This window comes from Malania oleifera, chromosome 7 (genome assembly GCF_029873635.1).
Source record: "Malania oleifera isolate guangnan ecotype guangnan chromosome 7, ASM2987363v1, whole genome shotgun sequence".
Taxonomy (NCBI): domain Eukaryota; kingdom Viridiplantae; phylum Streptophyta; class Magnoliopsida; order Santalales; family Ximeniaceae; genus Malania; species Malania oleifera.
The window spans coordinates 111,954,845-111,968,851 of NC_080423.1; the positions used below are offsets into that span (position 1 = coordinate 111,954,845).

The following is a 14,007-nucleotide window of genomic DNA, read 5'->3' on the forward strand; positions in this document are numbered from 1 at the left end:
CAAAATCATGCAAATTGTAATATCAGGGCTCTTTTAGTTTTGGAAAACATTTTCCATTTTCCAATTTTTAGTTTTCCAAAGAATTATAGAAATTTCAGCTTTTATTTTTATTTTTCAAGATTCATACTAAAAAGGTAAAAAAGTAAAGAGTTTGTTTAAAAGTGCAAAACAATTTTTCATTTTTTAATTTCCATGATCGCATAAATTGGCAAAAAATGATTCATATAGCTGATCCCACTTAGTGGGACTAAGGCTTGGTTTTGTTGTTGTTGTTGTTGTATCTCAAAATATTCACAAAAATAAAATAAAAAATAAATAAAACTTGTTTTCCAATTTTCCAAAATTTGGAATTACATATTTTGGGACTTGAAATAAGATCTATGTAGATTTAAAAGAAACTCTACATAATCCACATAAATTAAAGTCAAGTTTTAAAACTGTTAAATTATTGTACATTTATTTCATACAAAGGTTGTAAAAATTAAAAATTAGCTAGCTTTTTTGAAATTTTTTGGAAAATAAAATGGAAAATGAGAATTGCTTTTCACAACTAAACAAGCCCTTAATAATCTAAGGAGAACAATGTTGCACCATATAATGACAAATGTGAATATGACAAAAACATCCAAGTCAAAGATAAGTCTTGACAGTGACAAACCTGATAACCCGAGCCAATGACCTCCATACATGCCAAAAAAGCAACAACAGTTTTACCACATCCAACATCACCCTGATAGGAAACATATTAGGAATATCAAATCAAAAGCGGTAATCAATGAAAACTGTTAATATTTGATTAAAATGAATGGCCAAACTTGAAGATAGGTCTCTCCCTCTATTTATAATACAACTTAAATACATTCTAATAACAACAATACCCTTATTAACTCTCACTAATTAACATACTAACACACTCAATAATAATAATACTAAAGACATATATAACCTCCGCCACTGCCCCCTCAAGCTGGAGCATATGACATTTATGCTCCAGCTTGTTACAATTGAATTTAACACGAGCATCTCCCAATGCTTTGGTAAAAAATCAGCACGCTGCATGTCTAACTTCAAATAAGCAGTTGTAATGAGCTTCTGCACAAGTTTCTTCCAAACAAAGTGGCAATCAACTTCAATGAGCTTCGTCTGCTAATGAAAGACCGAGTTGGAGGCAACATGAAGAGCACTTAGGTTGAGAATGCGAAAAACCCAGTTCTTCCAACAAGTTCTTCAACCAAACAAGTTCACAAGTAGTGTGAGTCATAGCTCTATATTCTGATTCAGCACTTGACCTTGTCATCACAGTTTGTTTCTTACTCTTCTAAGAAACCAAATTGCCACCAACTAAGATACAGAACCCGGTGGTGGAACTATGATCGGAAGGCAATCCAGCCCAATGTGCATTTGTATATTCATGGATATAAGTGTGACCATGATTAAGATATAAAAGACCTCTTCAAGGTGCACCTTTAAGATATATCAAGATGCGAATTACTGCGTCCCAATGACTTGTCCACAGAGAATCTATAAATTGACTCACAACACTTGTTGCAAAAGATATATCCTGCTAAGTAACTGTGAGATCATTTATCTTTCCAACAAGTCTCCAGTATTGTCTAGGATTAGGTAGCAAATCACCAATATCCAGCATTAACTTGTTAGGATCCATGGGTGCATCAATCGGTTTAGATCCCAACAAGTCAGTTTCATCCAACAAATCAAGAACATACTTCCTCTGTGACATAGTAATTCCGATACGAGATCTAGATACTTCTATACCCAAGAAGTATTTCAATAGTCCCAATTCTTTGCTCAGAAACTTAGTCTATAGAAAAAGTTTGAGACTCTAAATACCTTTATCATCATCACTAGTAATAACAACATCATCCACATAAACAACAAGAAAGATCCTACCCAATGATGTATGACGATAAAACACAGAATAATCCATAGCATATAGTTGAAGACCAAACTCAAGCACTATAGCATTGGAACGACCAAACCATGCTCCAGGAGACTGTTTTAAACCATATAAAGCCTTCTTGAGCCAACACACTAAGCCTGACTCCCTCTAAGCACAAACCCATGCGGTTACTCCATATAAGCCTCCTCTTCAAGGTCACCATGCAAGAAGACATTTTTCCCATCTAGCTTATGCAAAAGCCAGTGACAAGTAGCAGCCAAGGAGATGAACATACGTACTGATATAAGTTTGGCATCTGGAGAAAAAGTATTAGAACAATCCAGCCCATACACTTGAATGTATCCCTTAGCAACAAGAGAAGCCTTTAAACAAGCCACAGAACCATCAAGGTTGACTTTCACAATGTAAACCAACACAGTGACAACCAACCACAGACTTGTCAGGAGGAAGAGGTACCAAGTCTCAAGTACCATTGTAATGTAAAGCGTTCATCTCTTCAACCATAGCATCCCTCCACCCAAAAAGGGCTAAGGCTTCTGAAACAAATTTAGTAAGGATAGTAGATGATAGAGTAGTAACAAAACAATAATAAGAGGGTGATAAAGAGTCATAAGAAACATAGCTAGAAATGGGGTGTTGAGTACATATGCGTTAACCTTTCCAAATAGCAATAGGAGGATCAACATCATGGGAAGTATGATCATCATACGAGGAAGCCAAAGGTGTGGTAGTAGAAGCTAAAGGGGACTCTCCTCCTTGGAGCCGCCGTCGTGAATACACTTGCAAGTTAGGATGATCAAGATGATGAGGACTCAAACTACATAGAGACTCCGACGGTAGGTTGGGCAAGGACAGCAACGTAGAATCTAGAAGATTAGGCAAAGGAAGAGACTCATTGAGCTCAAAAGTGCTCAGTGACTAGGTGTAGTAAGGTGTAGACTCAAAGAAGGTAACAATGTAACACCTACAAAAACAAAGAAGTGATGCAGCATAGGACTATAACAATGATGTCCTTTTTTAGCATATGAGTAGGGTAGAAAAACACATTTTATAGCACGAGGATCCAACTTATCCACCCCAAGAGTTAGTTGACGAACAAAGGACACACCCAAATATACAAGGATAAGAGAAAATAAAGATGAACTAGGAAAGGTAAAAGTAGGGAATGTTTTACCACTAAGAACAAAGGATGGCCTTTTGTTGATCAGATAACAAGCAGTAAGCACAACATCACTCCAAAACACTTTAGGTACATGCATTTGATAAAGTAAGGTATAAGTGATTTCAAGAAGATGTCTATTTTTCCACTCTACAACCCCATTTTGTTGAGGAGTGTGGGCACAAGATGATTCATAAATAATGCCAAACTAAGTCATACAAGTAGTGTATTGTGCACTGGAAAACTCTTTAGCATTATCACTTCAAAGTATTCGAACTGGCAAAACAAATTGAGTCAATATTTCAGAACAAATGGCAGAATATACATGAAATAACTTTTAAAAAATATTTTATTCAATATAACCAAGTCATTCTTGAATAATCATTCACAAAGGTTACAAAGTACCGAAAACCCAACTTGGACACAACCCTACTAGCACCCCAGACATCTGAATGAACTAATATAAAAGGGCTTGTAGCTTGTTTATTGACTCGAGAAGGGAAAGAAACACAATGGTGCATTCCCAACTAACAAGACTCACAATCGAGACTAGATATAGAACTCAAACTAGGAACAAGACATTTTAACTTTTCCAATGAAGGATGACCCAAGCGACAATGAATTAAACAGTGCAGGCGGTAGATGGAGATAGCGACTCAAAGTGATAGAGTCCACCAGCTTCACGCCCTCCACCAATCGTCTTCCTTATCTTCAAATCTTGAATAACCACAAAATCAGGGAAGAATGGCACCAAACAATTCATTGATTTAGTAATTTTTCTCACGAACATAAGATTGAAAGGAAATTTGGAAATATATAAAACTAAAGGAAGAGAAATAGAAAAAGTGGGATTTACAGTCCTAATTCCCTTGACTGTAGTAGTGGACCCATCAGCAAGAGTAACACAAATTAAATTTGCAGGATATGGAAGAGTGGAGAAAAAGCTAGGTATACATATGATGTGATCAATGGCAGCGGAATCTATGACCCAAGGACTAGGAGGAGAAGTACTGGATGACAAACATACTATGTGATTACCTATTTGGGCAAGAAATGCAATGGAAAGAGAAGCTTGTTGTGACAATTGATACTGTTGGAACTTGGAATACTCTTCTAGTAGAAATCCCGAGAATAATGGGTCAATGATACTAGAGATTGTATAGGGATTTCTAGCGTAATACTTGGGCAGATTTCTTGCTTCTATTTTAGGCAATTCTTTTCTTGTTGATATACGGTTTGTATTATTTATAGAGAGTTGTGATTGCACAGAATTAATTCAAGAAATACAGAAATCATTCATTTTGATTTCATGGTATCAGAGCTAGGAGATTAAACCTAGCTATCAATGGTGGAAACCACCGGCCAAAGCAGAGGTTCGATGACCTCTGAATCTCACGAAGGTGAGAACGAAGCTATCTCCACCATGGGCTCAACAAGACTCAACAACTCGTCCTTCTAGCTCATGGTGGAGAAGATGAATGGCAAGAATTTCTGAGAATGGGCACAAACAATCAAACTTGTGATCAATGGCAAGGGAAAGTTGGGATTTCTTACCGGCGAAACACGGAGACCTGCCCCAACCAAAGCTACCACCACTCAGAAATGGAAATCGGAGAACTCCATGGTCACGACGTGGCTGGTGAACTCCATGAAGCCGTCAATCGGGAGGACTTATCTCTTCCTACCGTCGGCGACGAAAGTCTGGGATGCTGCTCGTGAGACCTACTCCCACGCCGAGAACTCCTCCCAAATCTTTGAGCTTAAGACGCAACTATCACAAATAAAGCAGGGAGAAAGCGATGTTACAGATTACTATATGGAGATGATTGCTCTTTGACAGGAACTCGATCTGAGTTTCGAAGAAGAGTGGGAATGCTCAGGAGATAGTGTCTGATATAAAAAACGCCTCAAAAATGAACGGGTGTTTGAGTTTCTTGCTAGTTTAAATCAGGCCCTTGATGATGTCCATGGAAGAATTTTGGGTCGTCGTCCCTTACCATCAACACGCGACGTTTTCTCAGAAGTGAGACAAGAAGAAAGTAGGGCGTAAGGTGATGCTGAAGGAGACAGTCTCTACTAACCATAATGGGCCAGAAATGTCTGCCTTGGTGTCTCGGACTCTTCCAAGTTCTAGTTCAAGACAACAAAAGGGACACTCCTTGTGTAAACACTGTCGAAAAACTAGCCACACTAAGGAGATGTGTTGGGAGATACACGGGAAACCAGCTGACTAGAAGCCACGGCAAGACAACAAAAATCGGGGCTAACAAACCTTGGTTGATAATCAAACCGGGAGACCTCAAAGGGAGAAATGCAGTAATAGTTCCATTTCAAGCGGTGCATTTAACTCTGAGCAGTTGGAACAACTCTACAAGATGTACTCTACCTTTCAGACTTCAGGTCAGTCTTCCACAAATATTTCTTCGACTTCTTAGCCCAAAGAGGTAATTTTTTGCAAGCCTTGAGTATAACTTCTAGATCCAAAACTCCTTGTATTATTGATTCTGGTGCCTCTGACCACATGTTTGATGCATATCATCTTTTCTCATCATATTCACCCTATGCTGGAAATTTGAAAGTTAAAATTGTAGATGGATCACTCTCGTCTGTCGCAGGCAAAGGGAATATCCGACTCTCTGACTCCATCACACTAGAGTCCGTTCTTCATGTTCCTAATTTATCTTGCACCTTACTATCAATTAGCCAGTTAACTAAGAATTCCAATTGTTCTGCTAAATTTCTTCCCTCTCATTGTGTTTTTCAGGACCTACATCGGGGAAGACGATTGGCAATGCTAAGGAGTGTGAGGGACTCTACTACGTTGAGGAGGCTAATGCGAGTGAACAATGTCAAATTGCTATCTATGATTCTGCATCCGTTCCCAAGGATAGTGATATTTTGTTATGGCATTTTAGAATGGGTCATCCCAATTTCCCGCATTTGAGACAATTATTTCCTTCCATTTGTTCGAATAAAACATTATTAGATTTTCAACGTGAGATTTGTGAAATTGCAAAACACCAATGTACTTCTTTCCCAAAGTCCAAATACAAACCAACCTCACCGTTTACTATGATTCACAGTGATATATGGGGCTCGTCTAGCACTCTATTGTATCCACACAAAATGGATTGTTACTTTTATTGATGACCACACTCGTACTTGTTGGGTATACTTGTTGAAAGACAAAACTAAAGTGCGTTATGTGTTTATCAATTTCCAATCCATGATTCAAACACAATTTCACACGAAAATTCAAATTATGCGTACAGATAATGGCACAGAATATTAAAATCGTATTCTGGGAAATTATCTCCAAGAACATGGAATAATTCATCAAAGTTCCTATGTCGACCCCCCCCCCCAACAAAATGGGGTTGTCGAACGAAAAAACAGACATATCCTTGAAGTAGCTCGTGCATTGCTGTTTACTACCAATATGCTGAAAATGTTTTGCGGTGATGTCATTCTCAAAGCTACATATCTCATTAATAGAATGCCCAGTCGAGTTCTCTCATTTTGCCTCACCTCTTCAAATATTCTAGGCATTTTTTCCAAAATCTCGTCTCAACTCAAATCTCTCTCTCGAAGTGTTTGGTTGTACTGCTTTTTTCCATATACATCATCGACATAAACTGGATCCATGCGCCCTCAAGTGTCTTTCTTGGCTATTCTCCTACCCAAAAAGGGTACAAATGTTATGATCCTACAACAAAAAGGGTATTTTTTAGTCTTGATGTTACTTTCTTTGAAACTACTCCTTACTTCCAAAAGCCCTCGCTTTAGGGGGAGACTTAGTAGTAAAGAAGCTCAAGTTTTGGACTTCAATACCTTTATTACTAAACCTAAGCATGTCCCAAACACTGAGCTTGTCTTGAAAAGTGCTTCTAATATGCCAAATACAGGAAAAAACTTTAATTCAGGGGGAGATGCAAGAAAACAATATAACAAGGAGATACTTGTCTACACAAGAAAGCCAAAATTAAAGGACACATAGAATCTCATACCTAAGGCACCAAAAGAGTCGGAACCGGTGATAGATCCAAGCGCCCATGAGTCTTCATCCACTCCTGATAAGGTAATGTCTTCAAGTAATCTTGAGTCCTCCTTTGATAAACCTGCACAGGCTGATCTCAATTTACCCATTGCTCTCAGAAAACAAACTTGGTCATGTACTCTCCATCCCATTCCCAAATTCATGTCTTACAATACTTTGTCTACAGGGTGTCGTGCTTTTACCTTTAATCTTGACAGGAGAAAAATTCCAAAGAAAATTCAAGAAGCACTTGAGATACCTGAATGGAGAAAGGCAGTTGTGGAGGAAATGTGGGCCTCGAAAAAAAATGGAACGTGGGATGTGATGAATCTACTGAGAGGGAAGAAACCAATGGGCTGCAAATGGGTGTTTACTGTGAAATACAAAGTTGATGGGACAATGGAACGGTACAAAGCCTGCCTTGTTGCAAAAGAGTTTACTCAAACCTATGGCATTGACTACACAGAGACTTTTGCACCCGTGGCAAAACTGAATACCGTCCGAGTTCTCCTAGCCTTGGTAGCCAACCAGGATTGGCCACTGTAGCAAAATGACATCAAGAATGCTTTTCTGAATGGCAAACTAGTAGAAGAAGTCCTCATGACGATACCACCAGGCTTTTGTAAAAGGGGTAAAAAAACAGAGTATGCAAACTAAAAAAGTCCTTGTATGGACTCAAACAATCTCCAAAAGCCTGGTTCGATAGATTTACAAAGGTGATTAGGAGCCAAGGATATCGGCAAGGACAATCAGACCATACTATGTTCTTCCGGCAGTCTAAAGATGGGAAGAATACAATTCCGATTGTGTATGTCAATGACATCATCCTAACTGGAGACAACATAGCAGAGATGGACAGGTTGAAGAAAGTCTTGGCCACTGACTTTGAGGTGAAAGATTTGGGACAAATGCGATATTTTCTGGGGATGGGAGTTGCTTGATCAAAGAAGGGAATCAATGTTTCTCAGAGGAAGTATGTCCTAGACCTCCTAACTAAAACCGGCATCCTTGGGTGCAAACCAAGCAATACCCCCATTGAAGCAGGAAAAAGAAGAGAAGACATCGGAAACCTATTGAACAAGAAAGGTATCAGAGATTAGTTGGCAAACTAATTTACTTATCACACAGTAGACCTGACATCGCATTTGCAGTAAGTGTGGTGAGTCAACACATGCATTCACCAAGGGAAAGTCACCTAGAAGCAATGTACAGGATTCTTAGATATCTCAAGGGATCTTCGGCCAAAAGACTATTCTTCAAAAAATGTGAGAGCAAAGAAATAGAAGTCTTCACAGATGCTGATTGGGCAAGATCAACAGAAGATAGAAGGTCCACTTCCGGGTACTGCACCTTTGTATGGGGAAACTTGGTGACTTGGAGAAGCAAAAAATAGAACGTTGTGGCTAGAAGTAGTGCTGAAGCAGAGTTTAGAGCAGTGGCGCAAGGGATATGTGAAGGACTATGGTTACAGAAACTCTTGGAGGAGTTGCATGTCACAGTAAAGTTCCCTATCAAACTCTACTGTGATAACAAAGCAGCCATTAACATTTCTCTTAATCCAGTAAAGCACAACAGGACCAAACATGTAGAAGTGGACAGACACTTTATCAAGGAAACACTTTATCAAGGAAAAGGTTGAAGAAGGAACCATTTGCATGACTTATGTTCCTACCAAAGAACAAACAGCCGACATCTTCACCAAAGGACTACCTCGACAATGTTTTGATGATTTCACATACAAGTTGGATATGGTCAACATTTATGATCCAACTTGAGGGGGAGTGTAGAAATCCCGGGGATTATTAGAAATCCCAAGAATAATGGGTCAATGATACTAGAGATTGTATAGGGATTTCTAGCCTAATACTTGGGCAGATTTCATGCTTCTATTTTAGGCAATTCTTTCCTTGTTGATATACGGTTTGTATTATTTATAGAGAGTTGTGATTGTACATAATTAATTTAAGAAATACAAAAATCATTCATTCTGATTTCACTTCCTCTGACGTAGACATAGTACATTGCCCCCCACTTAACCCCAAAGGTAAGGTGTCAGTGGTGACTGTATTGGCTGCCCCCAGAGGTGTGAAGCCAGTGGTGGCTACATTGGCAACACGTGAAAGTATGTTGTGAAGATCCCAAGACTACTCAATAGTATAATTATTCCATCCACAACGAGTGCACTTGCGAAAAGTACCTCTGCCTCATCTGTCTCTACCACTACGATCACTTGAACCACCACAATAACTTTTGCAGTTGTTTGGTAGAGAACTAGAATCACCCTGTGTAGCAAAGGTTGTCCTCTTAGAGCCAGATGCAAGTGCAGGAGAATGCATGCTAACGGAAGCACAAAGGACACAAGAATAAACATCGGCAAATGATGGCAGCTTGGCACGACTAAGTATCTAGGACTGAGCTGCCTCAAACTCAAGGCTCAAACCTGCTAGAACATGAAGAACTGTCATCTACTCACTCTGCTTCTACATCTCACAAACATTGGCAATTATAGGTTGCACGACATTAAGCTCCTCGTGAATACGCTTCACCTCTCCAAAATAATCTACAATACTGCTATCTCCTCGTTGTAACTAAAAGTACTCCAGTGATAAATCATACATATGTCTAATGTTACTAGAGTATAGAAGTTTGACATAATCCCAAATCTCCTTGCACGTATCTAGATGCATACACTTCCGTGTAATCTGTGGCTCCATCAAATTGCATAAAAGGGAAACAATCAAGGCATCTTCTTGAACCCACATGTCTTTTCTCTTCTCACTAGAAGAATCAGATTTCAAGTGGTCAAATTTCCCTAACTTTAGACCATTGAACATAGTTCTTTCCATCCAACTTTTGGGTCGTTATTTGTGGCAACAATTTAGGAAACAAATTTTTTGGATTAATAGATTCCATCCAAACACTCACAAATCAGCAACCAAAACAAAATTAAGAAGAACAAACAAAACTAATCGGGACAATCACAAATAATGTGAAGCACCGACATAACGGCGAACAACGTGAACAACTCACCAACAGATATAGCACTGCCACAGCACTCATAAATCAGCAACCACACCAAAAACAATAAGAATAATCAATAATCGGAACAATCACAAACTATGTGAAGCACTGAGACAACCACGGACGAGGTGAACAACTCACTGACGGATATAGCACTGCCACAGCCTCACAACTGAACATACAAACGCTGCCATGGCTCCAAAAAACTCACAAAGAAGTCTTCATAAACCCCAAACAGAAATTAATGGAATACCATGAGTGCAAGGTCGAAAAAGTTTGAATTTTTTAGCAAAAAACTGGTCTAACAGCTTGATAATATAGTCTAAAGAAGGAACCAGAGCATGGCAGAGGAGAAAAAAGAAAAAAGAAAAAATAGTCGGAACTTCACTCACACGCCGGGGTGTGGGTCGGCCCTGCTATCATTTGGCCAGCACGTGGGGGCATGTGGGGTGTCCTCCGGCAATGGGATTGTGTAAGGTGGGTCATCGGGGGGGTCTGTTTATGGGTGTATGGTTGGTTTTGTGAAATAATATGGGATGGAGGTGGATCTGGGAAGAACAGCAGCAGGAATGGTGTTTTCCAGCCACAGCCGATGGAAATAGGGTTTAGGTTGGATCACGCTCTGACAACATGTTAAGATTTGATTAAAATGAATGACCTAACTTGAAGATAGGTCTCTCCCTCCATTTATAATACAAATTAAACACATTCTAATGATAAGAATACCCTTACTAACTCTCACTAATTAACATACTGACACACTCAATAACAATAATACCAAAAGACATATATAACCTCTAACAATAACTGTATCAGTTTGCTGTCCTGTTCTTTTATTTTGGCAAAAATTGTCTCATTTTCAGTAATATAAGAGCCCGGTCCAATGAAAGTTGTTAAAAAATCTAATTTGAAGACAAAATATATCAATAATTTGAAATCCTTTTGATACAGCTAAAGATTATCTAATGCAAAGGTTGTCCATTATTTCTTCACCTCTCCAACAGTTTTTTTATTCCAAGATCTTTTTATTCTATACAAACAACATATTGTCCAACCCAATGCTTTAAAAGGCGAAGGCGTATGGCAAGGCATTCTAACCCTTAAGAGGCGAGGCATAAACCTTAAGGCGTTGGGACGCAAGCCTTTTGAGAATTTTATTTTTTGATAAAAATATGTAAATAAATTACATATAATTTACAAATAAAGAAAAATTAACAAAATCACAAATAAAAATTTTAAAAATAAAATATAATTTGTAAACTCCTTGTTGGGCATTCAAAAATTACTAACTTTAATTCATTACATAAATCATGACAACAAATAGCTATAACATTACAATGTTCAAATTATTTTCAAGATATAAGATACAGTTCTCTCAATTATTTTGGAAAGGTAGAGGTTCAAAAGTTTTTGAAATCAGTTCATATTATGAAATTCCTTTTATATATACACAGAGTTAAAATTTTCTAACCAAATCTAATGTGAGTTTTACATGCCCAAAATGCGTAAGCCTCAACTAGAAAGGCGCAAAAGGCATGCCTTTTGTACTAATGCATAAGCATTAACATGTAATGCGCTAGCTTTTTTGGGATTTGGCATTTTGGATTGAGCCTCAAGGCGTTTTAGGCCTGCCTTGCCTTGAGGCGAGCCTTGATTGAGCCTTTTAAAACATTGGTCCAACACTAGCATGCAAGTTTTCAATATGGGCAAACCAAGGCTTGAGTGATAATAAACCTGGTAAGTATTGGTTGGTTGCTCTTAATAGAGTTATCACCAACAATCTGCTACACAGTAGGAGACCTTTTAAGTTGTTACCTCGGGATGTGTGTCCCTTATGTTTTGATGGTTCAGAATCCATATCTCAGTTTTTTTGTGCATTGCCCTCCCTAGGAAGGTCTGTTTGGTGTGTTTGGAAAAGGTGGGTGTGTCCTCAGTCATTGAGGATTTGCTGACTATTTCCTTTAATGGTTTTGAAAGAAGAAAAGATGGGTCATCATTATGGAGATGTACCTTTTTTTTTTGCAGCACAGTAGGGTATTTGGTTGAAAAGGAATGCTTGTGAGTTTAAGGGGAAGAAGAAGACGTGTTCTTCACTCCAGTATAGGATATGTTAGTTGGAATCCTTTGGTCTGCTGCAGTTAGTTGTTCCAAAGGGTCATGCTTCTCCACTTTACATCAAGATTGGCAATCTGAGTTATTTTTACTTAAAATAAATTAATTTTAATTTTGCTTCTTCTAAGATTTTATTGACAGGACTTCTTAATCTCCATTTTGTATTTCATTTCTTCCTCATGAAATTTTTTTTTTTTATTTAAGAGGAGAACAAAAAAAAGAATCACCAACGCATTATTTGGGCTGAGTCTGCTGACAATATATGCAGATTTAAACCAATATATATATATATAAGTTAAATAAGGCAAAGGCAGTCTGCATCTAAGCATGTCTGCAAAATCAGGGCAGATCTAATACACTCCCCCCCCCCCCCAACAAGGGGCACAGAGATATCTTGAAGCAAAAATGAACTTTAAAGCTAATAAAAGCAAATGAAAGAAAGAAATATATATACACATGCGCGCGCAAGACCTTAGACCTGCAGAAGGCGATTCATAGGGACTGGCCACTTTAGATCCCAAATAATCTCAGAAACAGCGGTCAACTGACTTGAAGTAAGGGAATATGGAAGAGCCTTCAAAAATGTCTTGGTGAGACTTGACCACTCCTCACTAAAAACCGCATTTAATCTACGTTTTCGATATTTGTCCAACAATCCATCCTTTTCTATTTGTGTTCTGAGACCTTCAAGCATTTGAAATAATCGCCCCAACTGACCAACAAAAACAGAAAGAAAGAAAATAGGGCTAATCAGAGTTTTTTTACAACACCAATAATAGAGAAAAAGTAAGCCACCAGCAGCATAAGTTAATAAAAAAAATAGGAAAAAATAATAAAAAAACAATAATTCAAGAGACATGATCATTGATCAATAGGACTGTTTATAATTCATAACATGGTTGCAAACAGCTTTAGGCGATTATTTTTTTCTATTGTGTCAAAATAATATTTTGCTCAGAAGTTCATGGATACATTCAAAAAATGGGTCCCCTCTAAAAGGGTACTTTCATCATGAAACAGATAAAGTGCACAAAATTGCTAATTACTGCTCCAAGCCGTATTGTTCTTCTAAATATGTCGACAAGGATATCACAGTGTGAACAGATGCATCAATGCTCTACTTTTACTAACAAAAATATTAAATGGAAATTAGAGAATTTAAACACTGGATTGCTAGATTTAATGGGCTAGAACAAAAATGTAACACATCTCGGGTCAGTCATACCAATATGTTCATGACGAAATTTTGCATTTTCTCATAAATTAATGACTCTAATCTATCAACAGCTGCCAACCAAAGATTGCTCTAGCACTCTGTGATCCCCAGCCATCATACATAGATATCAAACCTGAAGAATACTAATAGTGCTTCCAATAGTGGGACTTGTTAAAATGCATGGGCAATCTTATAGTTTATTATATCTCAAGTTTGTGCCTATTTTCAAAATCACAACAGTTTTTTAGCACTATTTTATTATGTAATAATCAAGTAAATTCTAGAGTTTGTTTATTATGAAATAAGTATCCTAATTCCTAGTAGTGTTTTTCCTAAATTTAGTTTACTTATTTCCCAAACATATTGTTTCCTAAATTATATTTCCTTATTTAATTTTAGGAGAAAAGCCCATCTAAAGGGTTGATGTGTAACAGCGAGAGAGACGTTGCATTGTTGAAATTGAGAATCCTAATTTGTACTTTGGGCTGTTTTCCTTTTTCCTTTAAATTCTCCTTATTTTCCATTTAATTTATTTTTGTTCT

At 37.8% G+C, this 14,007-nt stretch overlaps 1 protein-coding gene across 5 annotated transcripts in view; it reads right to left on the minus strand.

The window, feature by feature from the left end:
* LOC131159716 (ATP-dependent DNA helicase homolog RECG, chloroplastic) overlaps positions 1–14,007 on the minus strand; it is a 54,622-nt gene that overhangs the window by 25,476 nt on the left and 15,139 nt on the right. For all 5 annotated transcript variants that reach the window (XM_058114841.1, XM_058114840.1, XM_058114843.1 and 2 more), the window contains exons 10-11: positions 12,728–12,961; positions 659–730 (exon numbers count right to left, since the gene is read on the minus strand). In XM_058114841.1, coding sequence (XP_057970824.1) covers positions 659–730; positions 12,728–12,961 — 306 coding nt within the window. The remainder of the gene's footprint in view (positions 1–658; positions 731–12,727; positions 12,962–14,007) is intronic.